We start from the raw sequence: 27495 nt of genomic DNA, 5'->3' as shown, positions 1-27495 counted from the left end.
ATATATATATATATATATATAACCCTTGCGGACGGTTTAGAAAAACAGAAGGAAAGTTTCCAGATGGCACTTCAGCCTCTGAAGCAACAGATTAACTAGTAAGGGTCACAATGTAATTAACTTTAATTGTACACATCATAGAGGCACGGTCTTATTAAACAGATGCAGAATGGAAGTCGACTATTCGAGCACGTCAGTGCACTTTCTAGCTCATTTCACTCAGAATAAATTTAGTCATTCAAGTGTGGTTTTTGTAGAAGTAAAATATTTGTAAAATATTTTAAACTACCACATACACCCTATTGACTAAGACGCTGTTATTGTTATAGCAGGACAAATTTCAAACTCCGTCAAATGTCAGACAGCATAAACAGTTTACAAATGATGTCGTGTAGCAAGATATGATTACAGGGTATTCTTAATACGCTACACATGGTTCATACTGCAACCCATGGCCCATAAATATAATCACCTCTGGAGAGATACAGAGCTAACTACATTACTTCGGAGTAATATGATGTATGGAGAAACCCCGACATAATAATAAGACATAATGACATTTCATTCCCTGCTTGTTCATGCTTAAGTCGGAGATGATATCATAAAGCAAGAGTTTGTAACAGTAAAGAGATATTGAAACTCATTAGGCTACAAAATAACACGCATTAAATAATTAGAACTCCATTAATTCGAAATGTAAAAACCCAGTGGAGTCGTGCAGCTGTTTCAAAAAGAAATTTGATTAAGACAGGTAAAAAAAAAATACGATTAAAAATTGGAGAAAAGTTTAGAAAATTTTATTTAAATAGCAAATTCTAAACAACAGATCCATCTCACACGTCACAAGATGTCCCGTCATTCCTGTCAATCTTCCTCAGGTAGCTTAGTCAGAATCTCTACACCATCGCTAGTGATGACAACCGTGTGTTCAAACTGTGCCGACCTGAGGATCAATAAGAACACACACACACACACGCACGCACACACAAACAAACAGCCATTCAGTGATTTTCAAGCCTACATCTGAAATTGTGATGTAAAAATACACTTTACAAAATGCTGGGTTCTACACAATTTCTTCATGTTGACCCAACACAAATCTATTACGTTAACTAAATCGTTTATTTATTTATTTATTTATTTATTATTATTTTTTTTTTTACAAATTTAAAGCGAGTGAACATAAAACAATTAAGTTATGGCCCGAAAAACTCAAAAATTTAGTTGCCTTTTTAAATTAGCAAAAGTCATTCATTTGAGTGTATGTATATATATATATACACACACAGTATTATACTGTGTGTGTGTGTGTGTGTGTGTGTGTGTGTGTGTGTAGTAGACTATCTATAATGAACAATATATCAACAGACTTGACAAGCAATATTACAAACATTTTTTTTTCTCCATTAAAAGTAAAAAAGCAAGTGACTTGTGTTTGGAAAGCATTTAATTAAAATGAGGATGTTTCCAATCAGATACTAAAGTAAAAATGTCAACTGTAACATAATTAATGACCTTGACAAACATCCTATTCACAAAATCATCCTAATTATAATTCATTCTATTCTGCTATACCCATAAATACTATACACTAGATTATTTTTATTCAGTCTAGTTATGTCCCAATTTGTGTTATGTTTATGGGTATCACAGCTCATGACCGCTCAGCAAAGGTGGCAAGCATTTTTCATGTTTTTGGATGCACCGTGCAAATGCCTATAAATGAGTAAAGATGTTTTCATTGACCTTCATCTTTGAAGAAAAAAAGTGAAAAGATGGGATTCTGTCTAGTGTAAGTGTGAGTGATTCTACATTTGTATGTATGGTGTCCAAAGCATATTTTTTTGCAGCTTTGTTCAAGTGTTTTTGTTTATTTAAAAATGTTAAAAATTGTCAGTCATGAAACACAGGTCATAAAAACATAATATTCTCTCCCAAAAAGTGTCTTATAAGGATGAAAACCATTATTTCTTGTTGTCCAATTTAGTCAGTATGTCTTAATACTGTGTAATCAATTCCTATATTTATAAAATGACCAATTTTCCTCGTGCAACATTAATAATAATAAAAAAAATTATTAAAGTACATTCCTATAAATCTTGCATCAATTTTGTTCCTTTACATTTAAACTAATGGAATTATCCCATACAAGTATGATAATTACAGTAAATTATGTATATCTAAAGCACTGAAATCTTTGTGCTCTCTCTCTAAAAATATTTAGATATAAAATGTTCTTACACCAAGCATTACATTGTATAACATACAAATATATCTATGCAATATCAAAAGGAAGACAGAATTTGCCAATGATTATTGGGTTGTTTAATAGTCTTGTCATCATGATGTCGTTAGTGACATGTATTCTTAGCATTTATGCTAGCAAGTAAAGTTTGTGGTCAAACTCTGTAAGAGTTTAAGATTAACAAGAATTAGAGTAACATGTATGAACAATAATGTTGAGATTATGTGACAGAATCAATACTAAACAGGAGATTTTTTCCCATTACCTTTTCATTAAAAGTAAAAAAAAAAAAAAGAAGGGACTTGTATTTAGAGAGATTGGGTTTTGAGATTGGATACATTTCCAATAAGATACTTGAGTAATGTAAACAGTTTCTAACATAATAGATAAGCAATAGTAATGGTGTTGACAACCAATTTTATATAGAGGTAAGAAGTTGGTTTGGATAAGGTCAAGGTCAACTTTATTTATATAGCACCTTAAAACAACACGAATGTTGACCAAATTGCTTTACAAACATGGCAACAATAATAAACAATTAGAGAGACAGGACAATATATGCTGCAATAAAATTTAAAACTAAAAATAAATAGATAAACTAATTTGTATGGTCAATGAGTCTAAAAAAATTATATCAATAGGATAAAGAAGAGATGAGTTTGACTGATTTTTAAATAACATTATGTATATAAAGCTCTATTTTCTAAAGGTAATGTGTCCCAAAGTTTTGAAGCATAGATTGAGAAGACTCTGTCTCCTTTTGTTTTCAAGCGGGAATAGGAGATATGCAGAGCTAGTGTTTCTTCCCATAACGATAAACTTCCAGTGAATGGTTAATGTGACATTTTCAATTTTATACAGTGCCTTTCACAGCATCGATGTTGTAATGTAATTAAAATACAATCAGATAAACAGACTTAAGAATTTATTTAGTTGTTGAAACATAAACTGAGATGAAAAGGCGTTTCCATGCACCCGCCTGTCAGGACCAGCAGGCGAGCGCAGAAACACTGGAAATAAATTGGAAATACTGGAGTAAAATAAATGTAAATATTTTAAAGACATGGATCAGAAATTTTAATGCAGTGCTTCTTGTACATTCTGAGACCCATTTTAAATAGGCACTAAAGATCTTTAATTTTTAAAGAAAACAAACCTTAAACGCGCTGATTCTGTAATGGCATACAGTTTACCAAAAGCGTTTGAGCCAGGTTACTGACAAATTAAAAGTCCTGCATGATATAATATGCATAATATACCCTATTAGCGTAAGCTAAGCAGAAGATCTAAGGGATCTTGGGGGAGAATACAAACGTAAAAGTGCAGATATATAGGCCAGGGCAAGTCCATGTAGAGCTAAAGTCAAAACTTTAAAATCAATTCTTTGTTTCACAAGAAGCCAGTGAAGAGAGGCCTTGATGGGAGAAATATGTTCTCTTTTTTGTCCCAGTCAAAAAACAGGCTGCTGCATTACACTTAATCAATAAAATCATTTAAATCAATAAAAAGTTTACAATGAGATACTGAAGTAGAAATGTCAACAGCATGTATTTAATGAGCAATATGGTAAATAGAGCTGACAAAAATATTATAAAGATGTTATTGTTTTTTTTTTTAAGGTTAAAAAGAAAGTGATGTGTTTTTGAAAGCACTGAATCATTTAAACTGAACATGATTCAAATAATATAAAGTACAGACCAAAAGTTTGGACACACCTTGTTATTCAAAGCGTTTTCTTTATTTTCATGAAAATTGTAGATTCACACTAAAGGCATCAAAACTATAAATTAACACACATGGAATTATATATATAATAAAAAAGTGTGAAACAACTGAAAATATGTCATATTCTAGGTTCTTTAAAGTAGCCACATTTTGCTTTGATTACTGCTTTGCACTCTCTTGGCATACTCTTGAAGAGCTTCAAGAGGTAGTCACTTGAAATGGTCTTCCAACAGTCTTGAAGGAGTTCCCAGAGATGCTTAGCACTTGTTTGGCCCTTTTGATAAATAAATTATGGTCCAATTAAACTCAAACCGGATGGAATAGCATGCCCCTGCAAGATGCTGTGGTAGCCATGTTGGTTTAATATGCCTTCAATTTAGAATAAATTCCCAACAGTGTCACCAGCAAAGCACCCCAACAACCATCACACCTCCTCCTCCATGCTTCACGATGGGAACCAGGCATGTAGAATCCATCTGTTCACCTTTTTTGCGTCACACAAAGACACAGTGGATGGAACCAAAGATCTCAAATTTGGACTCATCAGACCAAAGCACAGATTTTCACTGGTCTAATGTCCATTCCTTCTGTTCTTTAGCCCAAACAAGACTCTTCTGCTTGTTGCCTGTCCATAGCAGGGGTTTCTTAGCAGATATTCTACCATGAAGGCTTGACTCACACAGTCTCCTCTAAACAGTTGTTCTAGAGATGTGTCTGCTGCTAGAACTATGTGTGGCATTAACCTGGTCTCTAATCTGAGCTGCTGTTAACCTGCGATTTCTGAGGCTGGTGACTCGGATGAACTTACCCTCCGCAGCATAGGTGACTCTTGGTCTTCCTTTCCAGGGGAAGTCCACATGTGAGGCAGTTTCTTTGTAGCACTTGATGGTTTTTGTGACTTTTTTTGTGAAGTTTTCCCAATCTTTCGGACTGACTGACCTTCATTTCTTAACGTAATGCCACTTGCTTTTGCCACTTGCTTTTCTTTACTTTTTTGTTTTATGCTGCTTTTTTCTTGTCATAATGCAAATTAACAGTCTATTCAGTCTGCCTATAATCAGCTGTATATCCACCTGACTTCTGCACAACACAATTGATGGTCCCAACCCCATTTATAAGGCAAGAAATTCCACTTATTAAACCTGACAGGGCACACCTGTGAAGTAAAGACCATTTCAGGTGACTACCACTTGAAGCTCATCAAGAGAATGCCAAGAGTGTGCAAAGCATTAATTAAAGCAAAAGGTGGCTACTTTGAAGAACCTAGAATATGACATATTTTCACACTTAGTTTCACACAGTTTCACATAGTTTCACACTTTTTTGTTATGTATATAATTCCACGTGTGTTAATTCATAGTTTTAATACCTCCAGTGTGAATCTACAATTTTCAGTCATGGAAATAAAGAAAAGTCTTTGAATGAGAAGGCGTGTCTAAATTTTTGGTCTGTACTTTATATAGTAACGGAGTTGACAAACAATATTGTAATTTCAATTCAGAAACACTGCAAATAGTAAAAGAAGAATTCAACATGTCTCATTTACAAGGTGAAATACATTATTTGTTTATTGATCAATTTGGTTTGGTTTGCAAAAAGGTATAGAGCTCCAGCAATTTTGTTGGTTGAAGAGAATGCACAAAGTATTACTTGAGTGAGTTTGCTAAAGATCCGTTTAGCATAAGACGGGAATCACAGGATGGATTTTTCTAATCCCCATAGACAAGAAAAAATAAAGTAGTGACTGCAGGTTGAAGAAAAGTAGTGGAGTAAAAGTACCGATACTGCACTAAAATGTACTCAAGGGAAAGTAAAAGTACACATTTTTAAAACTACTCAGTAAATTACAATTCCTGGGAAAAACTACTCATTTACAGTAATTTAAGTATTTGTAATTAGTTGCTTTACACCACTGAATATGTTTAACAGACTGCACTCACCATTCAAGCTCATGTAAGGTAAGTTGCACAACACATTTATATAGATATACTAATGTATTCAACATGTATATGTGTGTGTGTTTGGCAAAAAGTGTTGATTTGACTACTAAATTGTAAATGTGTTACATATTATTTTATTTATCAATAACGGGAACATAAGCTTAACCACAACGCCCCTGTAGCCAACCTTTCTGCAAAAACTGAACTATATTCATTCAAGCAGGTAAATTTATATTGCACATCCGATTTCCAGCAGCTGTCTGATTTGTTAGATAAGCAGTTATATATGGATGGAGATTTACACAGTTACTGTTTAATGACCCAAGAAATTTACTTTTGTTTTAGCAAGTTCAAGGCTAGTGAGATTCTGTTATCCACTGCATGCTTTCCTGCCTGGGAGAATCATCTCAGGAACTCATTGAAGACTACCAGGTACATTAAAAATGTCTGAATTACTTTTTACTTTGCATATGTAAGGTTCTTTAAGTGTTAAAGACATGTGAGTATTTTATCCCGCAAAATTGTACATATTGGTTATCACTTTATGCAACAGAGCACAGGTCTTAACATCAATACTGTCAATTACAGCATAAAGAAAGAGATAACATTGCAACTAATAATACAATATTTTAATCGAGAGACCTGCTTAAAGACTGCTTCACCAATCGTTGTGAAGATCATTGTACTGGGCAGTACTACAGAAGAGGAAAATGCCAACATAGATGACCCCTTCATTCTCTCTGAAAGGGCTTTTTAAAATTGTTTATCGAGAAGTTTAATTCAAATTAAAGTACTCAATGGAAATGTCTGGCAGTGTTTTTAATTAAGAAACAGTTGCAGTGCATAACCATGTTTAATTAAACATTTTGAAGTAAAGTTTACTAAGGATAACTAAAAACATAACTAGGAATCTTGGATAAAATATAAATCTAAAAATAGTATTATATTTTAATGTGTGTCTTAAGTCAATTTTACAAATTAAACATCAATAAAATTTACTCTGAATTCCTCAATAAATTTAACATTTCTAATTAAATGTACTAATAATTTTGGTTAATCTTTTACTTGGCAAAGCTTTGAAGATTTACTAGCCTTTTCTGAGTGAAAAAACCTTTTCATGCTTTTTTCAAAGTAAACCCTACTCCCCATGTTTTACAATGTATAACAAAAAGTTATATTATTACCATTCATGAAAGTTTTATTTATCTTAGTTTTATTTACAGACGTTTAGTGATCTTGCAATAGTGTCAAAAACACAGAACTTTCAGCTGTTATATGTAAAAAAGGTCTAAATACATGCAAGACCATTCAAATATTTTCAAATACAATGGTTGCACTTGCAAGAAAGAGACCATCACTCACACGAGTTGTGCCAATAGACTGTAAAAACAGGTTGCACCGCATCTGTATATATGTTAGCTGTTGTGACGCGAGCACATCTATATAAATATTAGTGAGATTTGGTTGTTTTTACCTATATTAACTATTTGTGAGAATTGTTTGTTTTAGCTATAATTTTAAACTTGTTCTTTGTGATTTATTGTTCAGCACATTGGTCAACCTTTGGTTGTGTTTAATAGTGCTATATAAATAAAATTGACATTAACACATCGATTGCTCATGACCCCACGCACCATTTACCCCCTTATGTATTGTGCCTGCTGTAGCCTAAGTGTACTATACAAGAGCGCACGTGTGTCCTCCTCTGCTTCTAAACTCATAAATAATCCCCTGCAATTGGTTCATGAGATTGGCCAGATTGAAGAGTACCGATCGAGTCGTTACATGAGATTGTCGGTTGATATCTTCAGCCGATCGATTGAAACATATACAAAAACATGCCTCCAAAATATAGAATCCCCCATGAATGTGTTCATGCATGCTATCAAATGAAGTACTCTTTGAAATATTATTTTAGTATCCATTTTCATATTCTGCACCCCAGTCAGCCTTAATAATCAGAGTTTTAATCAACCACTGACCAAGTATTAACACTCGGCACTCACCTGCCAACAGGGCAATCAGCTCATTTGCAATTAAGACTGAAGTGCTCTCGAGTGAAATATATGCAGTTAAAGGAAAGTTTATCACGGAGCACTTGCCTCTATACGTGCTTCAAATTCTAAGAGTACTTAGTCTTTCCAAGTTAAATGTCAACAGCCAATAGAAATAAAGTTCTTGAAGATTCTCAATAGGAATTAGCCACTTGTTCTCGCATGAAGTAATGGATGATTAATGTGGGCTACATTTAAACGGCTGCATTGTGCTCTTATTAGAAAGGTTGTGAGAGAAAGTGTGGGAGAAGAAATTGAGCACAACACCTTTTGTCGTCCACAGACACAGCAGTCCACTTGTCACTCAGGATCCTGAATTCTGACGTTCCCTCCATAAGAATAGGTTCTGAAATAAAAGTATGATGGTTAAATGTGCCAAAAATGGTGACAATTCATGCTTCTATTGATGAGAACTCTGTAAAGTGAAATGTAAGTTCACACAGACCTATGGTGAAGGACATGCCTTCTTCCATCTTGAGGTCATTGTCATTAGCTGAAAAAAGATAATAAGAACAGTACTGAATGAACTCTACTCCACTGCAAGTATTCCATTCAGTATAATGGTAAAACACCTTAATCACCACATTAAAAATCACCACTTTAACAACATTTAAATGGTTTAACAAAGTACAATATAACTAACATATGCAAAAGCTTATAAACTGTAAAGATGCTAACATAGATGATCTCTTCATTCTCTCTGAAAGGATTTTTAAAATTTGTTTATTGAGAAGTTTAATTCAAATTAAAGTACTCAATGGAAATGTCTGGCATTGTTTTTAATTAAAAAACCGTTGCAATGTATCACAACATTTTATTTAACATTTTGAAGTAAAGTTTCCTCAGGATAACTCAAAAGATAATAAGGAATATTGGATAAACAAAGAATGAACAGTTTCTTGGTAATTGGGGTGTTTTCTGTTTATTACAGGGTCTCTGTGGGGTCTAAAAAAGTCTTAAAATGTCAAAAATGTAGGCTTTAAAAAGTCTTAAATTCGCTTAAATATTGTGTTGTAGGTCTTAAATCATTTTAAACAGGTCTTTATTTTTACTACTTTTTCAAAGCCATCCAATCACTAACATTCCATCACTATAAAATTTCAATAAAAAAATGGAAATTACATACAGTACTATTAACCCCCACATATTTTAAGTATCTTTTCATGTCTTCCACAAAAACAAAAAAAAACAGTAATCAACATATGAAGACTTAAAAGTAAACAATCTCTTTAAGTTATTCAAGATAAAAATTCTAAATATTGAGTAATAAATTATACATATTATAATTTTAGTTAACACTTTAGTTTAAGTATCAATTTACATTAACTAAAGGCTTATTATAACCTGTTTACTATAAAAATATTTGCAGCTTATTAGTACTTCTAAAGTTTGATCTTACTCTACATCCCTAATCCTTACCTAATATCTTAACCTAACTACTACCTTACTATTATTAAGCAGCAAACTAGTCATTTATTGATCTGAAAGTCATAGTTAATCAGAATCAAAATCAGAATCGGTTTAACACACATAAGTAATTTGTTTTGACTACAGAAGCTTCCACTGTACATAAAGTGACAAGTGACAACACGAAAATAAGTATGAGAAAAGGCGACAAACCTTAGACAGAGATGCAATTAGATAAAAGAGCTATAGATGATGAATTGTATGTGCAGATTTGTTATAAATATACAAGTTATAAAGTGATGTGTACAAGTGCCTATGAAAAAGTATTGCAAATGTTTATCGCACTGTGGTTTGGATAATTGTTTGTTGATAGAGAGTAATTGTACCTTAAAATAAACTAAGACCTAATTTGAACTCTTACCATGATGCCATATCTCTGGATGTCCATGGAAATATTCTCCGATCCCATGGCCAATAAAATATGGACATACACGAAATCCATTTGAGTTTGCTATATTGCTGCAATTAAAAAACAACAACAAAAAAACATAAGTAAATATTCAGATTTATATTGAGCCAGGTTCATCTTTGTTCATTCTTTCATTTTCCTTCAGCTTAGTCCCTTTATTCATCAGGGGTCCCCACAGAATGAACCACCAACTTATCCAGTGTATGTTTAACACAGCGGATGCCCTTACAGCTGCAAGCCAGTACAGGGAAACAATCTTTTTTGATGTATGATATAAATGTTTACTACCGGTCAAAAGTTTGGGGTCAGTAGAATTTTTTAATGTTTTAAAAAAACATTAAGCTTCCCCTGTTCACCAAAGCTGCATTTATTTGATAAAAAAAACAGTACAAATTGTAAAATTGTGAAATATTACTGTACTTTAAAATAACTGTTCAAAAATGTTTATAATTTACTTTAATAATTTATTCCAGTGATTTTAAAGATAAATTTTCTGCTTCATTACTCCAGTCTTCAGAGTCACATGATACTTCAGAAATCACACTAATATTAATTATTATTATTATTGTTATTATTATTATTATTATTAATGGTAATATTAATAAAAGCAATAATAACTGAAATAATGATTTCATTTGAAACAACATAAAATAAGAAAGCGGCTATTTAAAATGTTTATAAATATTTAACTATTTTTTTTCTATTTAATAAATGCTACCTTGATGAACAGAATAATTAAACAGAATGAACAGAAAAAAACATGAAACCATGAAAAAAACTTACCTCTAAACCTTTAATCAGTAGTGTATGTTTATTTTCCTCCTTCGGAAAAAAAAAAGTGTCTGCAAAATGATTAGCGTAAAAGCTAAAAATAATAATAAATAAAAATAAATAAATCTGGTTTACTAGTGTGTTGTTTTTGAGATGTCAAATTTAACAGTGTTGCTTACATGTAAATACAAGTTGAAAAAAGCTTTTTCACTGTGAATAACACATGCTAGACATATTCAACCAGAATTTTTTTATATATTTGGGGAGGTGGGTGTATCAAGAAGGTAACTGGCAAAAAGAAAAAGATAAAAGAAAGAATATTGAAAAACGCAATAGACAAAGAATTGCAAAGAGTTTGAAAGAGGATGCTTGGGTGCCAGCATGATAAAAAAATATATAAAAGGGAGAGATGGAGAGAAGGAGTGAAGGAGAGGTCTAAGTGCTTTTTCCTGAGGAGAGGTAATTGTTCCCTCTGTGTGTATATAATAACAGTGTATGTCCCTGCAGAAGCTCAGAATCCTACGCAGAGAGAGAAACAGAGCGAGAGAGAGAGAAACAACAAAAGCATTGCTTCCTCAGACACTGAAGGAATATTTATTGCTAGTGTATATCCATACAATTATATTCAATGCTTTAATTTCAAAATACATGTACAAACATACATGCATGTCAGCATTTGTCGTACAATTCAATAATAAAACATTCACTGGCACTTTTTCCCCAGCATTTTGACCCTGAGCCCCATTTAAGCATCTTCACTATTGATATTTTGCACATGTACGTCTTTGCATTAGAAGCGTTAAGTCAATAAGATGTTTCTGTAGTGTATGTGAGTGATTGAGTGTGTCCTCTTTCTCTGTGAAAAGGCTCCTGCGGATCTTTTCGTGTCTCTGTGGGGAGCTGAATCCACCCTGGCAGAGTCTACGATTCTCAAAGACAGCAGGAGCAAGCCTGTAATTTACATCGCTCTCTCTCTCTCTCTCTCTCTCCCCCTCACACACGGACACATGCATACACGCACACATCCAACAAGACAAACTAACCTGTAATTTACACCCCATTGCAGGAAAAACCCCAATGCACTCTGGGTAATTGCTTGCTCGGAGCTCACTGAGAAATACATTAACTCTGTGCAGTCCTTCTTCAGACACTACACTATCAAATAAGGGCTTCATAACCTGACAAGGCAAGATTGCTGTCTTTTTTTTAACTTTTGCACAAAAGAAGGATAACAAAGGTTAGATCTGCTATTTTTAACAAAAAAAAAGAAAGAAACAAGCAAGTGGGGGAAAATGAATAATGAATGAAAGATGTTTCCCACAGATATCTATACTTAAAGGTGCTGTTAGGAATTGAAACTTGCGATGGAAAGAGTGGGAATGTAGACTCACCTGATGATGTTGCCAATGACGCACAAAGGTTGTCCCGGGCCACAGGCGGCGATGGCTTGATCTCTGCATTGACGAGCCACATCCACTAATTTCCTGCCCTGGTCGTTGACTGAGCCAATCAGAAATGTCTCTGAGGTGTCACCATGGTAACCTTCCAGATAAACCTACAGAATACATATTGACTATTTTAGCTGATAAGGACATGCATAAATAATATCCTTACTGAGTTCTAACAACAAATAAAAGACTAACAATTTAAGGAAAGGCCTTACTGTGACATCAATATTGATGATATCACCATCCTGCAATGGCCGACTAGAAATCAAAACACAGGATTCACAGTATGGGTCAAAGATGTAGTTTTTTCTAAAAAAATTGTTAAAAAATATATTAAAAATGCAATATCGAGTCACACTTAATAACTTAAAGTGATAAGTCATACTTCATAATAATAAATGTTGGGGTGATACAACTGCCCTACGTAAGAAAAAAAAAAAGATAATTATGAAAAAAAAAACATGTGAATAAAATTTGTCCACCAATTGAAAGTCATGTCATGCACCAACATGCAGAAACACATCTTCTCTTGACTGTACACACTTAAAATATTTATTAAGTCTTTTTAGATGTTTTTTTTTTAAATCTTAGAAACAACAAATAGGGGAAAAAATACAAAACTCAATAATGTGCCACCATGTGACAAAGACAGAAGACCACACACCATCAGATTTTCAAACAGAGGACCCTATCATACACCCGGCACAATAAGGCGCAAGACATGTTTGTCAAAATTTGTTGCTATTTTAAGACCAGTACAACCCCATTTTTTTTGTTTTGCACCATGTTGTTTAAATAGCAAATCCACTTGCGCCAATTTTTAGACTCAGCGGTGTGCTGGTCAAAAATAGAAGTGTGTTTAGGTGCATTGTGTATTGCTATTTTGAAGAACTGAAATAGCGCCATCGACAAACTGAAAGCTAGTCTAAATTCCAACGCAGATCGCGTTAATTATGTTCATATGCAGGTTCAAACGCTTACACGTTGCTTGAAACACACAGGATGTACAGCAATACACAAACATCTTTACAAATGAAAAAATTAAAGGGTTGAAATGTTACAAAAATTATTATTTTCTACATAAATATAAAAACCACTGCCTCTATGCCTTCTTCATGCCTTTTTTCAGTTAATTCATGACAATTTGCATTTGTATAATGTTATTATTTTTAGAAGTATTATTTATTATATGCATATTTATATTTGTTTTATTAAAAACAAGATTTGTCCACCTGTCGGGTTTTGGAGACGTATGCATCACTATATGGGGCATAAGAACAGGATACAAGTCAGTATATACTTGTTTGGATACAAGTCAGATTTTTGACTACACTTCATTATTATTGTTCATTTAATCTTTTGCTGGCAATTAGAACTGAATTTAGAAATAGATTTGAATCAAATCTTTGTGCTTAATAAAGAAATTTAAATATGCAGGCTAATGGATGTCTTCAGTGGAGTTCAAACAACACTGTTTCCTTATCCACGAAAATAAAGCAGTAAAGAGTAAAAGTAAAGAGAAAGAGAAAGTAATTGAGGATAAACGAATAAACATGTGCTGTTCCCACAAATACTGCACAAACGCAAGATAAGGGATTAAACTGGGATTTTCAAGCTACCCTGGCTAAATTTGCCCTTGACTAAAACCATGCATGAAAGCAGGTTAAATTAAGCTAAATTAAGTTACTACTGAGATTTACTCTTTGCACCTAGCCTGCTACAGTGCAGGCTAACATTTAATCCTAGTGATTTATCTGTTAGTTTAACTATCAATATTTCCAGATATTAACATGTTTTACGCTCAATCCATGTTCTTTACAATTTACAATTGTTAGAATTTAAAAAAAAAATGCATGTTCAAATGAATAAGCAATAATTGTCCATATGATCACAGGCGTTTCACGTTTCTGTGTAACAGAAATAAAACAGATGAGTTGTTAGAAAAATAAAGTGCACTTATCCTGGCTATCAACACCAGGCTTGACATAGCAGCACAATATCATCCAGGATCAGCAAACGTGCAACAAACTAAGCCAGAACGAGCTGATTAAACTAAATCAAGCCAATTTTTTTTCTGTTTTCCTGGCTTGCTTAATTTTAGCCCCTCTGCTTCTCCATCTATGCTGTCCAAACATATTTTACGTTATGCTGTGCCATGATTGTGTTTATTATGCTTCTGTCTTCTGTCAGTTTGCTTTCTAACTTAATATGGCTTCATTTCATGTGATCTAACAATAATTCAAAATCAAATAATAAAATTATATAAAGATTGCATTAGACCCTACATTTTGACTTTTTGATTCATGAAAATATAGTGGATACTTTTAATAAAATAGAATATATATTATTTTAAATATTATTATTTATATATTATTGTGGGTTTCCCCCACAAGTCGAAAGACATCTGCTACAGGTGAATTTTGTAGGCTTAATTTGTTTGTAGTGTATGAGTGTGAATGAGTGTGTATGAATGTTTCCCAGTTACAGCTTGCAGTTGGAAGAGCATGCGTTGCGTAAAACATATGCTGGATAAGATGGCGGTTCATTACACTGTGGCAACCCAGATTATTAAGGGACTAAGCCGAAAAGAAAATGAATGAATGAACTATTGTTTTTTTTTTATTAGAGCTCAATGTTACGAAGTTTATAAAATCTATTTTGAAATGACTTATGAATCTTAAATAAAGCTAAATATGACCGAATAAAAGTACAATCAAATAAACTTTTGTGGTGTAGACAACAAATCTTAAAGCCGATTCAACATATTAAAAAGATTTGCACATCAGAGTTCTTCGGAGAAGATTAAGTTACTCTTAACACACCTCTTGACAAAGGGAAATCTGATAAGTGTTTTTTTTTTATCCACCAAGATAATCAGGACATCAGGAAGGAGAGAAATTAACTCAAAAATCATCCTGATTATCTTGTGATGTGGGTTCAGCCTAAGATTGTAAAATGTTATTCTGTTGCAATATTTAATACAATTATTCACCTGTAACCAGAATAAAATATATTTACACTTGATGGTTCCACTGCCTGGCATTTTATAAATGAATTAAATCAATTCATTTTTTTCTTTCTTATATAGTCTTTAATGTCAGAGTTACTCAATGGTGCTTATGGAAGCAGCCAATCTCCCACATTTGGTTCCAGCTCTAACTGAGCACACCTGAACCAGGTGCTACAAACAGACTTTGCAGCTTAAGTTAAGGCTCAAAGGTTAGCAAAAGAATGTTACGCTGTGATACCATATAATCTGAAGCATCCTCTCCCCTACTCTATTAGCAAACTCCAATCAGAGTGAACTTCCCAGTGCCCTACTCACTTTGAGCAGGGCACTTTCATGTTGTAATAAAGCCACATTTGGTGTGGACAGCAATGGAATATCCTCATTATATTCACTTAAAATATTACTGTTAATACTACACTGAAAAAATGATTTATTGGATCTACTAAATGTTTTAAGGTAAGAGGTTATTTTTTAAACAAACAAATTAAATTCAGTAATGCTCAGCCTAATTTGTTTATTTATATTTAGCTTATATAAATTGTTTGCAACAATTTAGAATGTTTTTTCCAGTGTATGCAGCAATAATAGGAAAATCTCATAATTGCTAGAAATTTGCTATTGCAAATAAATATACATTTTATAAGTGCACGATTCAAGATGACAGTTACATTTTTATTTTCTCCAATGGTAATGTTGCGGAAGTTAGTTCCTAAAGATCTACCTTCCTGCAGGATTCAATTGCAAACACACCTGTCTGTAGTCATCAAGTGCTATTCAGGTCCTAATTGATTGGTTCATGTGTGTTTAATCAGGGTTGGAGCTGAACTCTGTAGGAAGGTAGATCTCCAAAAACAGGGTTACGCATTCCTGTCCTTGAAAATATCCTCAAGAAACTTCCATTTTCTCAAACAACAAGGTAACTTCCTACTTATCTACAATACTTCAATGCATTGTATTTGAAACTAACAAGCTGGTAGACTTGCACAGGAACACTTGAGCATCCATCATTTCAACATGTGAAATCATGTAAAAAAGTTAGGACATCCTATTGAATTCCATGGTTTCCTGTATCAGGAAAACAATAAAAACAATTGGCCCTTGGCAGGTCTTAAAATTCAGAAGATTAAACCTCAGATAAACATCATGACGACATCTCACACCATGTTATTATTTTTTTAATCAAACTAAAGTCGAGATAGAAAAGTCATGTTTTCAAGGACACGCTATGATTCAGATGCCTGTAGATCCACTTTCAGCAGTAATTTGTTAAAATAATAATTTTCTGTATGATCTTAAAAGTTTCTCAGATCATTCAGGAGGAGTTTTTGCACAGCTCTTGCCTGAATAAGATCTGGATTTGAACTATACACCTTATTCTTGATGTACAAGTAGGCGCAGCAATTGGAATCTTTTTGACTTGAGACTTCCGGTCCTATTCAGTTCCACTCATTTTTAGACGTAAAAACAGCTTGTTATGCTACTTGATGTTGCATATTGATATTTTCCTTATTATATTATTCTACTTTTTATGAATAGTCATGGAAATACTTGTTTGGACACTAAATCAGAAGTTCTAAAACAATTGAAAAACAAACGCACTTCCGCACTAAAGAATAAGGTCAATTGCAACACCTTGATTTTTGTTGTTGTTGTTTGTTTTCTTTGTCAGCTGTTTTTATAAATTTGCTGGTATGTCTAGGACCGTTGTCTTGTTGCATGACCCTAGACTCAAAGACTCAGTGTCAAATTACTGTACATATGAACACAGTATCTGAGAAATGGTTTGCTATTTTTGTTCTTTGTTGTTTTACAAGACGCTTTACTACTTCTATTTAATAGCAGCTTCCCTCTTACATCCTTCTCTTGGGGTTCCCCAGGTCTCTCTTCAAAAACAGAGCTGTCGTTCTCATGAGAGAAGTCAAGAGAATAAGGATGCTGTTTTTGAAAAGTTTGACAGATTTTAATAAAACCGCAAATCAGAAAAAGTTGGGACAGCAAACTAGCGATCCTTAGCCCATGTTTCCTCCTAAAGTACTTACAGAATGCTTTCAGTATTTAAAGAATGCTTTTCAAGTATCACAGTGTACGTTGCAGGATTTAAAATTGGTTTTTAAATTTTAAAAAGACTAAATATATGATTTTTAGCCGTGGCTGCACTAAGGTAACAGACCAGACAATTACATCTTTGAATGGTGTACAAATAGAAAGCGTTAGCTCTTATAAATATCTAGGTATTTGGATTTATGAGAGATAAGCCTTTGATATACTTGTTGACAAGTTATTAAAAAAGCTTAGGCCAAAATCAGGTTTCTTATCCCAGTCAAAAAATTGTTTTCCTTATAAGAAATTAGTAGAGGTACATTTTTGTCTATAATTGATTATGGTTATCATCTATATATGCATGCAGCTGCTACTCTATTTAGAAAACTAGATTCTGTCACAGGTGCAGACTTATGGACGCATCCCTGCAATTTGTACAATTCTTTAGATTAGTTATCTTTATATCAACGGAGAAAATTACATTTGTACTTATTTACTTTAAAGACTCTCTTAAGTAAATTACAATCCATCTTTCTAATTTGCTAACATTTCATATAAATAACCAACACGCTAGATCTGGTTCCTGTATTTGTTTAACAGTCCCAAGGATATTGTCAGAACTTGGACAACGTGCTTTATCATTTATGCTCCTACGGCTTGGAATGATCTGCAAAATCAGCTTAATTTTGACCCACTTCCAACTTTCTGAGTAGTGTGCTGTCTGCCGTCTTGACCAGGTCTCACTGGAAGAAGAGACAGTACTGTCTCAATGTGATCTTCTGGCTAAATGAAGGAAATAATAAAGGACTAGACCTTTATGGGACAATATGATAACTACAATCACTCAATTATTCGATGCTGTTTGGCAATGTCCATTGGAATTATGATTTTGGGAAACTATGAAATTAATACTAATTTGCAAGGATATTTGGCTAACAATGCTTTTATGTAGTGGTTAAACTCTAAAGGTCACTCCAGCACCAGAATTGAGCACTTCTATTTTATGTCATTCAACTACATACTAACAAACAAATGTATACAGATTCAGTCAAAACAAAGCACTTATGTTTAATAGCACTGAGTTACCTGTCTGGAATGCCGTGACATACAACATTGTTCACAGAGGTACAGACCGACTTCGGAAAGCCCCCATAATGTAAGGGAGAAGGGTAGCCATTGTGACGAATCGCTTCTTGATGGACTATAAAGTCTATTTCATCTGTCGTCATACCAACCTGAGAAACAAACAATATAGTGACAGTGTCTGCAAATAACAATTCAAAAGACAAGTCACATCAAGCTCATTCAACATTACGGTCTCGGATTTCAGCTAAGTGTAGAGTTTACCTTCAAACTGTTTCCTGTCAGCAGCAGTATGTGTCTGGCTAGTTGACACGCTCGTCTTAATCCCTGGATCTGCTCTTCATCTTTAATCTCAATGTAATCTGGCCATTCAGGCACTTTGCTGGATGACACGTAGTCAGGCCTCTGAATGTGCTATGACAAAGTAGAATTTTTTTTTTAGATTTAATCGACATTACATTTTTAGTGTCACTTGATGAAGTGGAAGTTACCTTGGGTACGGGATAAGCTGGGCGCACTATGGCAGGCCGGACTACACTGTGGGAAGTTTTTGGCTTCCTCCAGAAGAAAGATCGGTGAAATTGGCACTGGTGGGCCAAAGATGCATCTTTGTGGCAGTGAGGTAGCCTTGAAATTCTCTGTAGCAGCCTTAAGCCACCTGCACAAAGGGAAAAATATCAGGAAAGGGGTGATAATGCTCTGAGGAGGGAACTTCTGGAGCCCTCTGTGATCTTAAAGGGATCCTTTACAACAAATAGAAAGTGTACTCCCAATTTACTTACGCTCGAGTGGTTCCCAACCTTTATGAGTATCTTTAATCTCTGACAGCCTAAATAGGATTGTTTAACTTCTAAATAGAGAGAAGAAAGCTAAAAACCTGTAAGCACTGACTTCAATGGCAGGAAAACAATTACTATGTAAGTCAATGGTGGTTTCAAGCTTTTTTCAAAATGTCTTCTTTTGTGGTTAACTCAAACAGGTTTAGAATAAGTGAAGGATGAGTAAATGATGACTTGATTTTTAAGAACGATACCAAATCATAGTCGGGGAAAAAGCTATTGGTATTTTGCCATAATCATAACAGGGCAATTTGTGTGCTAGACATATATAGTGCCTAGCATATACAAGTATACCCCTAACAAATCTATCTTTTAAATTCATATTTTTAAGAAGCTATACAATATTATATTTGTGCATATACATTAGATACATTAGTCAGTACTGAAGCCAAATTCGGAGCTTATCTAACAAAATAACTTACAATAATGGTCAAAAAAAAAAAAAAAAAACTAGTACACTCAAACTTATATGTATCCATTGACATTTTGGTGTGTGCTCAGTGTCATTGTCCTGCTGAAAGATAAACCGTCGCCCCAGTCTGAGGTCAAGAGCACTCTGAATTACGTTTTTGTTCAGGATGTCTCTGCACATTGCTGCATTCATCGTTCCCTCTATCCTGAATAGTCTTTCAGTTCCTGCTGCTGAAAAACATCCCCACAGCATGATTCTGCCACCACCATGCTTAACTTTAGGGATGGTATTAGCCTGGTGATGAGCGGTCCCTGGTTTTCTCCAAAAGTAACGCCTGGCATTCACTCCAAAGAGTTCAATTTTAGTCTCATCAGACCAAAGAATTTAGTTTCTTAAGGCTAATTAATACTTCTGTATCAATCGCATGCGTATGCTATGGCGTAGCCTACGCTTTGACACATAGCCCTACGTTGTGACCATCAGCGTCGCTGATGCGCACCTCTCAAAAAATGTAACTACACGTCGCAACGACGCATAGCGCAAGCACTGTGATTGGTCGGCTTGGTAGCGCTGATGAGTCTGAGCCGGACGGAGAGCCTTGCGAGCCCGATGGAGCGATTGTTTACAAGTGTGGAGTCCCGTGAAGGAGCTCCGGATGGAGAGTTTTGTTTTGTGTTTACCTCATGGTTAACGTTAATGCACGTCCACCAGTTCCTGCCTCAAAATGAGCTAGTTTGAGCCACTTGTACATAAAGGAAGCGTTCAGAAAAAACAAAACACCAGTGAAGACATTCGACAAAGAGGAACAAATGCACTGCTATGCGCGTTGCATGCGCCGTGGGTTACGCCGATCAATTGATGCAAAAGTATAAACAAGGCTTTATGGTCTGAGAGTTCTTCAGATACCTTTTTGATAAATTCCAGATGGGGAGTAGCTCCTGTCTGGCCACTCTACCATACAGGTCTGATTGGTGAATTGCTGTACACATGGTTGTCCTTCTGTAAGGTTCTTCTCTTTCCACAGAAGAACTCTCCTTGATCACTCAGCCTAAATGGCCGGTCAGCTCTAGGAAGAGTTCTGGTGGTCTCAAAAATCTTCCAATTATGGATGATGGAGGCCACTGTGCTCATTGGAACTTTCAGAGCAGCAGAAATTTTTTGTAACCTTCCCCAGCCTTGTGCCTCAAGCCAATCCTGTCTCGAAGGTCTACAGACATTTCCTTTGTCTTCATGCTTGGTTGGTGCTTTGACATGCACTGTCAATCCTGGGACCTTATGTGGATAGATGTATGCCTTTTCAAATCATGTCCAATCAACTGAATTTACCAAAGGTAAACTACAATTAAGCTGCTGAAACATCTCAAGAATGATCAGTGGAAACAGAATGTAACTGAGCTCAATTTAGAGCTTCACAGGAATACTTCTGTAAATGTGATTTTTCTTTTTTCAACAATTAAAAAAAAATGTTAACATTGTGTGTGTGTGTGTGTGTGTGTGTGTGTGTGTGTATATATATATATATATATATATATATATATATATATATATATATATATATATATATATATATWAATTTTTTTTTTTTTTGTTTGATTAATTAAATCTAAAATTTTGGCAAGAAAAATCGTATTCAACGCATTAGAATTACAACCATAAACGTTGCAAATTATAAAAATTGTGTCCAACCTAATAGTTCATAGGATCAACCATCTACCTTTTTTTCTGCAACGAAGTCAAGTGCATCTCCTTTAAATATGTGCACCAAAAACATTAGACCTTTGACTAAAATATTCAATGATAAAATAAAATATTTGACAAAAAATTTCAATGACTAAAATAATGTTTTCCCATTGTGATGATTTTTGGGTCTGACAGGAGCACTTTTAGCTTAGCATAGACATTGGATCGGATTGGACCATTAGCATCTAGCTCAAAAATGTCAAAAAAACTGTTTGATAATTGTCCTTTTTAAAGCTTAACTCTTTTATCAAAACTCTGTGGTCATTTCTGAGTAAGATGCTAATAGTCTAATCTATTTTGATGTTATTGAACTATGCTAAGCTAAGCTAAAAGTTCTCCAGGCAGAACAAATCAGGAGATCTGCTGAATGGAAAGGTAAAACTCAACCATTTTACTCTATTTTCAAAAAGTACAATTAATGTTCCTTATAGTGCATTGTATTTACCAAATGTTCTGATCCTGACCTTCACTGTACATGTAAATAGATGCCAGTACACAAATTATTAAAATGATGGTCCGACCGTAAATGATATTTGATGTATTTACATGAACTAAGAATATTGAACAGCATTTATTAATAATCATAGTCCAACATTTACTAATTCAATATTAAAATCCAAAGCTGTGCCTGCTAACATTAGTTAATGCACTGACTGTGAGTTAAAAAACTAACAATGAACAACTTATTTCATGAATTACCATTAATAAAAATTAATAAATAATTAGATAAATGCATTGCACTGTGTTCATGTTAGTAAAAATGTTAACTATCAACTATTGATTAAAATAATCAACTAATACAACATTATTGTATTATTTTCGACATGAAAGCAGCTTAATTTTTGTCGACAATAATTTTTTTTTACATGTATAATATAATTAGAACTATAAGTAATAAGTTGCGGGCACACTGGACTTTTCTCCCCATAGACTCTATTTTTACACAAGCGAATGTGTCAAACAAGTTTTCGCAGTTCGCTGCATTGCAAAGTTCAAGCTTGGTGAAATCTGACCTGCGAAATGGCATCACTTGTTTGGTAAGACTAATCGAGGATCAAAACATGACCTCTCTCAAGATGCAAATTTAGAAGCTAAAAATTAATAATTCAATATTTTTAGTGATTTTACACACTGTAAAAAAATGATATGAACAATTAATCATGACAGCATTAGTTTTTGTTCATTGTAACTTATTAAACTAGGTTAATCATCTTCTGACTTAATTTTATTCGTTATGCAAGCAGTTTTAGGTCAGTTTAACAAGATGAGTTCAATGAACCCATAAGGTTAATTTGACTCAGCTTAAAAATTTAGGGCAACCTGGATTTTTTTTTTACAGTACAGGAACAACTTCGATTAACAGTAAAGAATTACAATTTATTGAAATACCTGAATATATTTTAAAAGGACCTATTATAATTAAAAATATATTTATTTTCACTAGAGCCTTATCCAAAACTACAGTTCCATGGCTGTTTTTATGACAATGTCGGACCTTTCAACCAAACTTCCATCAAGTAAAGTGAATTCAAATGTACAAATATTGCTTGCTCAGTAAATATGTCCCCAAACCCATTTCCTCCCTGAAAACAAATAGTTAATAAAATTACAATATGCAATGATCGTCACACATTATGAAGCTCGATTCTGAATCTGAACCACCAAAGAAAAAAATCTGAGATCCACCACCACACATCAACAAGCATGCAATAACTCATGTCAATGAGGACTGTAGAGATTAGTCTTGAGAAAAGAACTGTGACCAAAACGCAGTGGTCAAAGGCCCAAAATAAACGTAGTTATACACAAGAAAGGATTGAGTTACAAAGATGAAAAAAATAGCAGTGACGAAGGGAATAGCTCATATTCAGCAAAGGGGCGGTTATTGGAGGGGTTTGGAATAAAGGCAGTAGTGGGTTAAACCCAGGGTGGGGTACACAGAGGCTGTGTGTAGTGACAACAATTTGGGTGGCAGTGAGCAAAGGATGTGGCCAAGGATGTGGATTGCACTGAATTCCCTTTGTGTGTGTGGTCGACAATATAGACTTAGTCTCTTGTTTTAGCTATATCTTTACTTCAGTTCTGAGAAAACATCAGTGTCAACTTATAATTTTAATGTCACTTGAAAATCATTAGTCGCTCTCTTCCTAATTCAAATACTATTGTAAGATTGCAAGTTAAACTATGCATTTGTTTATATTGCAAAACATGTCTTTTACACCAAGAAGTTTCATAAAGATTCCGAAGACAGATACTGATAAGACCAGTGAATGGTTAATATGTGTGTGGACTTTGGGGGTTTTACGATGTGGTCATGTTGATTGGTCAGATGTCAGTATTTGTGCTTTGGTCACATGGTCAAGAAAGATACTAAATGTGATTCCTTTGCTCTGGTCTCTTTTCTTGCTCTGCGCTTTTCCTGCTCTGAAGTCTATTTTCCCTTCTGACTCTACTGCTATCAGGCTCTCTTTGGGGCCTACTCTCTGTTCTTTGTCTCTCTCTCTTTCTCTTCCTCAGTCCTACTAATCCTCTCCTTCTCCCTCAGGTAACTTAATTTTACATTTAAGCTGGGTCCAATTAATATCATATGTTTTTATCATTTCACGTTTTATCATTTTATACAATTATTATGTAACTAGGAATGCACCGATATGGATTTTTTGGTCGATACTGATAATTCTTCAGACTTGGAGGCTGATAGTCGGTATGTATAGGCGATAATTATAAATATTTCAAAACGTTATATTTTTATACAGCAAACTTCATAAAAGACTGAACTGCTCTTATGAAATGAATAGTCTATCATTAAAGCAAAAAAGCTAAAATTTCAAAACTGCAAGGTTATTATATAGACCTATATTCACGATTTCATATAAATCAGCATGCAAAAAATAAGTTATTTCATTTACTTCATAGCAAATTAACATACAACTTGACTGTTGCAAAGGATTAATAGGTTAAATAACAAAATGGGATTTAATCGACAAGCAAGATAAATATGTTTTAAATAAGACGAAATTGAAAAAGCTAAAGACTGAAACCAGCTCAAATGTTCTTAAATAAAACGGGTTACAGTAATGTACATATGTAAAAATATGTAATGTCCGAAAAAGCCATTCAGCAAAACTACAGTTCAAACCGTTGTGGGATTGATTGAAAATCCGATTTCGATTTTGGCTTCTAATGATTATGAAAAATCATTAATCGAAATAAACGATTATTGCATCATATACCGCCCCTTTCCAGTTGTACACGTGTTGCTCTTAAAAGCACGAAAGACCGCATGCTTCTGTGTGTGCGTGTGTGCGTGTGTGTGTGTGCGGCGCGCACACTCAATCAGAAGCATGCGGTCAGTACTTAGTCTTATTCGCACACTGAGTTAAGCAGAGCGCACATATCTCATCTTAACGTGAGCGCTTCAATGGTCAAATAGGTGTCAAACTGCGGTGTTTAGTGATTATTTATATCAGCCCTCATTTGTGTAATAAACAAACGAGTTAAGAATCAAAAGACATGTGAAAGAGAAACCATTAAAGTGACTGTGATATTCCTGCTGCCGCCTGTTTTTATCATTAATCAAACAAAACGAAAAAATCCCTCATTGCTCTGGACTTTTGTAGCTAAAGTGTTCTTATTAGGGTGAAGATGCTTAAAGCACAGTTTGTTTCATATTTTTATTCTATTGTATTTATTTCTCTTTCCTTTGCAGGGTGGAAAATAACTGTATATGCAGTTGAAGTCAGGACTGGACTTTTGTAGCTAAAGTGTTCTTATTAGGGTGAAGATGCTTAAAGCACAGTTTGTTTCATACTTTTATTCTATTGTATTTATTTCTCTTTCCTTTGCAGGGTGGAAAATAACTGTATATGCAGTTGAAGTCAGAATTATTAGCTCTCCTGTATATTAGCAACCATTTTCCTCCCAATTTCTGTTTAATTGAAAGAAGATTTCTGAACATAATAGTTTTAATAACTCATTTCTAATAACTGATTTATTTTATCTTTGCTATGATGACAGCACCTAATATTTGACTAGATATTTTTCAAACTACAAGTATTTGTATTCAAAGTGTGATTCAAAGGGTTCAAAAAATAACAGACAATCAAAAAATATATAGCTTAAGGGGGCTAATATTATAGACCTTAAAATGGGTTTCAAAATATTTAAACCTGCTTTTATTTTAGCCAAAATAAAACAATAAATAAATATTAGAGGAAAATACTGTTAAAATTTCTTGTTCTGTTAAACATAATTTGGGGAATATTTATTTTTAAAAATTCTCAGGAGCGTTAATAATTTTGACTTCAACTGATAATCGTTTTGAACAATCGTGATTACAATTATGACCAAAACAATTGTGATTATGATTTTTCCCAAAATTGAGCAGCCCTAGCTGTAGTTAAATCCCATCTTTACACAATCTATCCGAAACCATGTGCATTTTTGAAATTAGCATGTCTTAATTCATACACTGTAAAAAACTATTTATTGACTTCACTAAGTAAATGTTGAAAATGTTTGTTAAAGCAATTAGTTGACTTAAAAAAAGTGTGTAATTGGATCATCCTAAAATTTGCCTTAAAACTGAATAAATTAAGTATGTGCATAATTATAAAAATTAAGTTGAGTCAGTTCTAATTAACAGTGGGTTTACTCACTTTTTTACAGAAAATGAACCAATTGCTTGTTTTTACAGTCATTCTGTATAGCTTTTAGCTGAAATTAGATTTCAACCAAAAATTTCTTTTTTTCTATTGAATACAAAAAATATTCTGAAGAAAAGTTAGAAAATGCAGCCTCCTACATCAATACAAAGAAAATGCCTGTGGAAGTCAATGGCTATTTTTATCCCAACATTCTACTGTATATCTTCATTTGTGTTCAATAAAAGCAATAAACTTCAAAAAATGATTGACACAAGTGGAGGATGAATAAATAATGCCAGAATTTTCATTTTTGGGTGAACTAATCGCTTTAATTGTTTTATGATTACCTGATTGGTTAATCAGCTGACCCATTTTATGCTTATTAATAATCATTGAGTACACTTGCATGGACACCAATAATTTTAATCAGATTAAGACAATGATTCTGATTAAAAATCTACCATGTAAACAGCGATTTTTGATTAGCCTAATTTAATCCGATTAATGTCATAATTAAACTAAACAGAAATCGAATTAAGACATGTGGACTAGAGTAAGCCTTTTTTAGTGGTATTATTGAACTGCAGTTCAGATGTAAACACCGCAATCAAACTATTACCGTTGTGTAGGATTTTTGCCACATTTTACAACAATATAATCTATAAAACACAGCTGTTTGACTATTCTCTGGCTCTGCAATTAATGAAGTCAGTGAAGGACCACAGACACCTGCCTCGCAAAATGCGGAGTTGTTTTTCCCTATACGGCAAGTGGTATCAAATTCCTTTAAAAAACACTCTTCCAGCAGTTCATACTCGCATCCAATATCTCATTTGTCATGGGGGGCATGCATGAAACGTTCCTGAATGAAAGTAAAAGTGCCAAACTGAAACTGCAGTTAAAGCTGTGAAATTATAAATGAACCACCCAAAATTACAGAAGAAATGTGGATAGCGTGGTGACGCAATGACGTTAATCGAATTATGCGCTACATCATGTAAAATGAGATCATAAAAGGAACATTCAAAAAGCAACTCATATAAACACATTTATCATATTATTGTTATTTTCAGATTAAGGCAAATAATTTCATTACTGATGTCCATGTAAACATAGTCAATGTCATGCGATTAATTATGCATCTACCATACTTCTTATTAAGTATTCCACTTTGTCCAATTCATTGAGGATAACCTTTAGGGAGAAAAAAAAAACATCAGAATACATAATGAAATTTAAAAAATGGGAAAATGTCAAAATAAAGTAATGTTAATTTGAATGTGTTTGCCTGTGCTTGGTTACTTGCAAATTATATTATTGAAATAGATGAAGAACAGAATCATTATCTAGAATCTGAATAAGGCTGGATAAGCAGTAACACTAGTGAAAAATCTTAGAATTAAAAAAAAACCTGAATCACCACCCTGTTAACAGCAGAAGTTGTAAATCTTTGTGGACCAATATAAAAGATTTGCAGCACCAAAAGCAATTTTGGGTTACATTTTATTTATATATAAAGTAAAAAGCTCTGGCTGAACAGACAGAGAGGGTTGTAGTGCTACTTTCCCTGTTTACTTCGACTGGACCCACAAAGAATCTGCCAAACCAACAATAAAGAACAAGCGAGACATTAAGCCCTACATTTCTTCCCTTGTGTTCTTTGTCT

General features: G+C 33.8%; 1 protein-coding gene across 3 annotated transcripts in view; it reads right to left on the bottom strand.

The window, feature by feature from the left end:
- Window positions 1-781: 781 nt before the first annotated feature.
- metap1d (methionyl aminopeptidase type 1D (mitochondrial)) overlaps window positions 782-27495 on the bottom strand; it is a 27599-nt gene continuing 885 nt past the window's right edge. Inside the window, 9 exon segments of one of the 3 annotated variants that reach the window (NM_001024392.1) lie at window positions 782-943; window positions 8232-8310; window positions 8410-8457; window positions 9793-9890; window positions 12003-12166; window positions 12275-12317; window positions 18196-18344; window positions 18457-18606; window positions 18684-18850. In NM_001024392.1, coding sequence (NP_001019563.1) covers window positions 865-943; window positions 8232-8310; window positions 8410-8457; window positions 9793-9890; window positions 12003-12166; window positions 12275-12317; window positions 18196-18344; window positions 18457-18606; window positions 18684-18850 — 977 coding nt within the window. In that variant the 3' untranslated portion in view covers window positions 782-864. 3 annotated transcript variants of the gene reach the window in all.

The sequence above is a fragment of the Danio rerio genome, chromosome 1 (assembly GCF_049306965.1).
Source record: "Danio rerio strain Tuebingen ecotype United States chromosome 1, GRCz12tu, whole genome shotgun sequence".
NCBI classification, from domain to species: Eukaryota; Metazoa; Chordata; class Actinopteri; order Cypriniformes; family Danionidae; genus Danio; species Danio rerio.
Note: the sequence above shows the minus strand (reverse complement) of the source record. Positions and strands in the feature narration are given on the sequence as shown.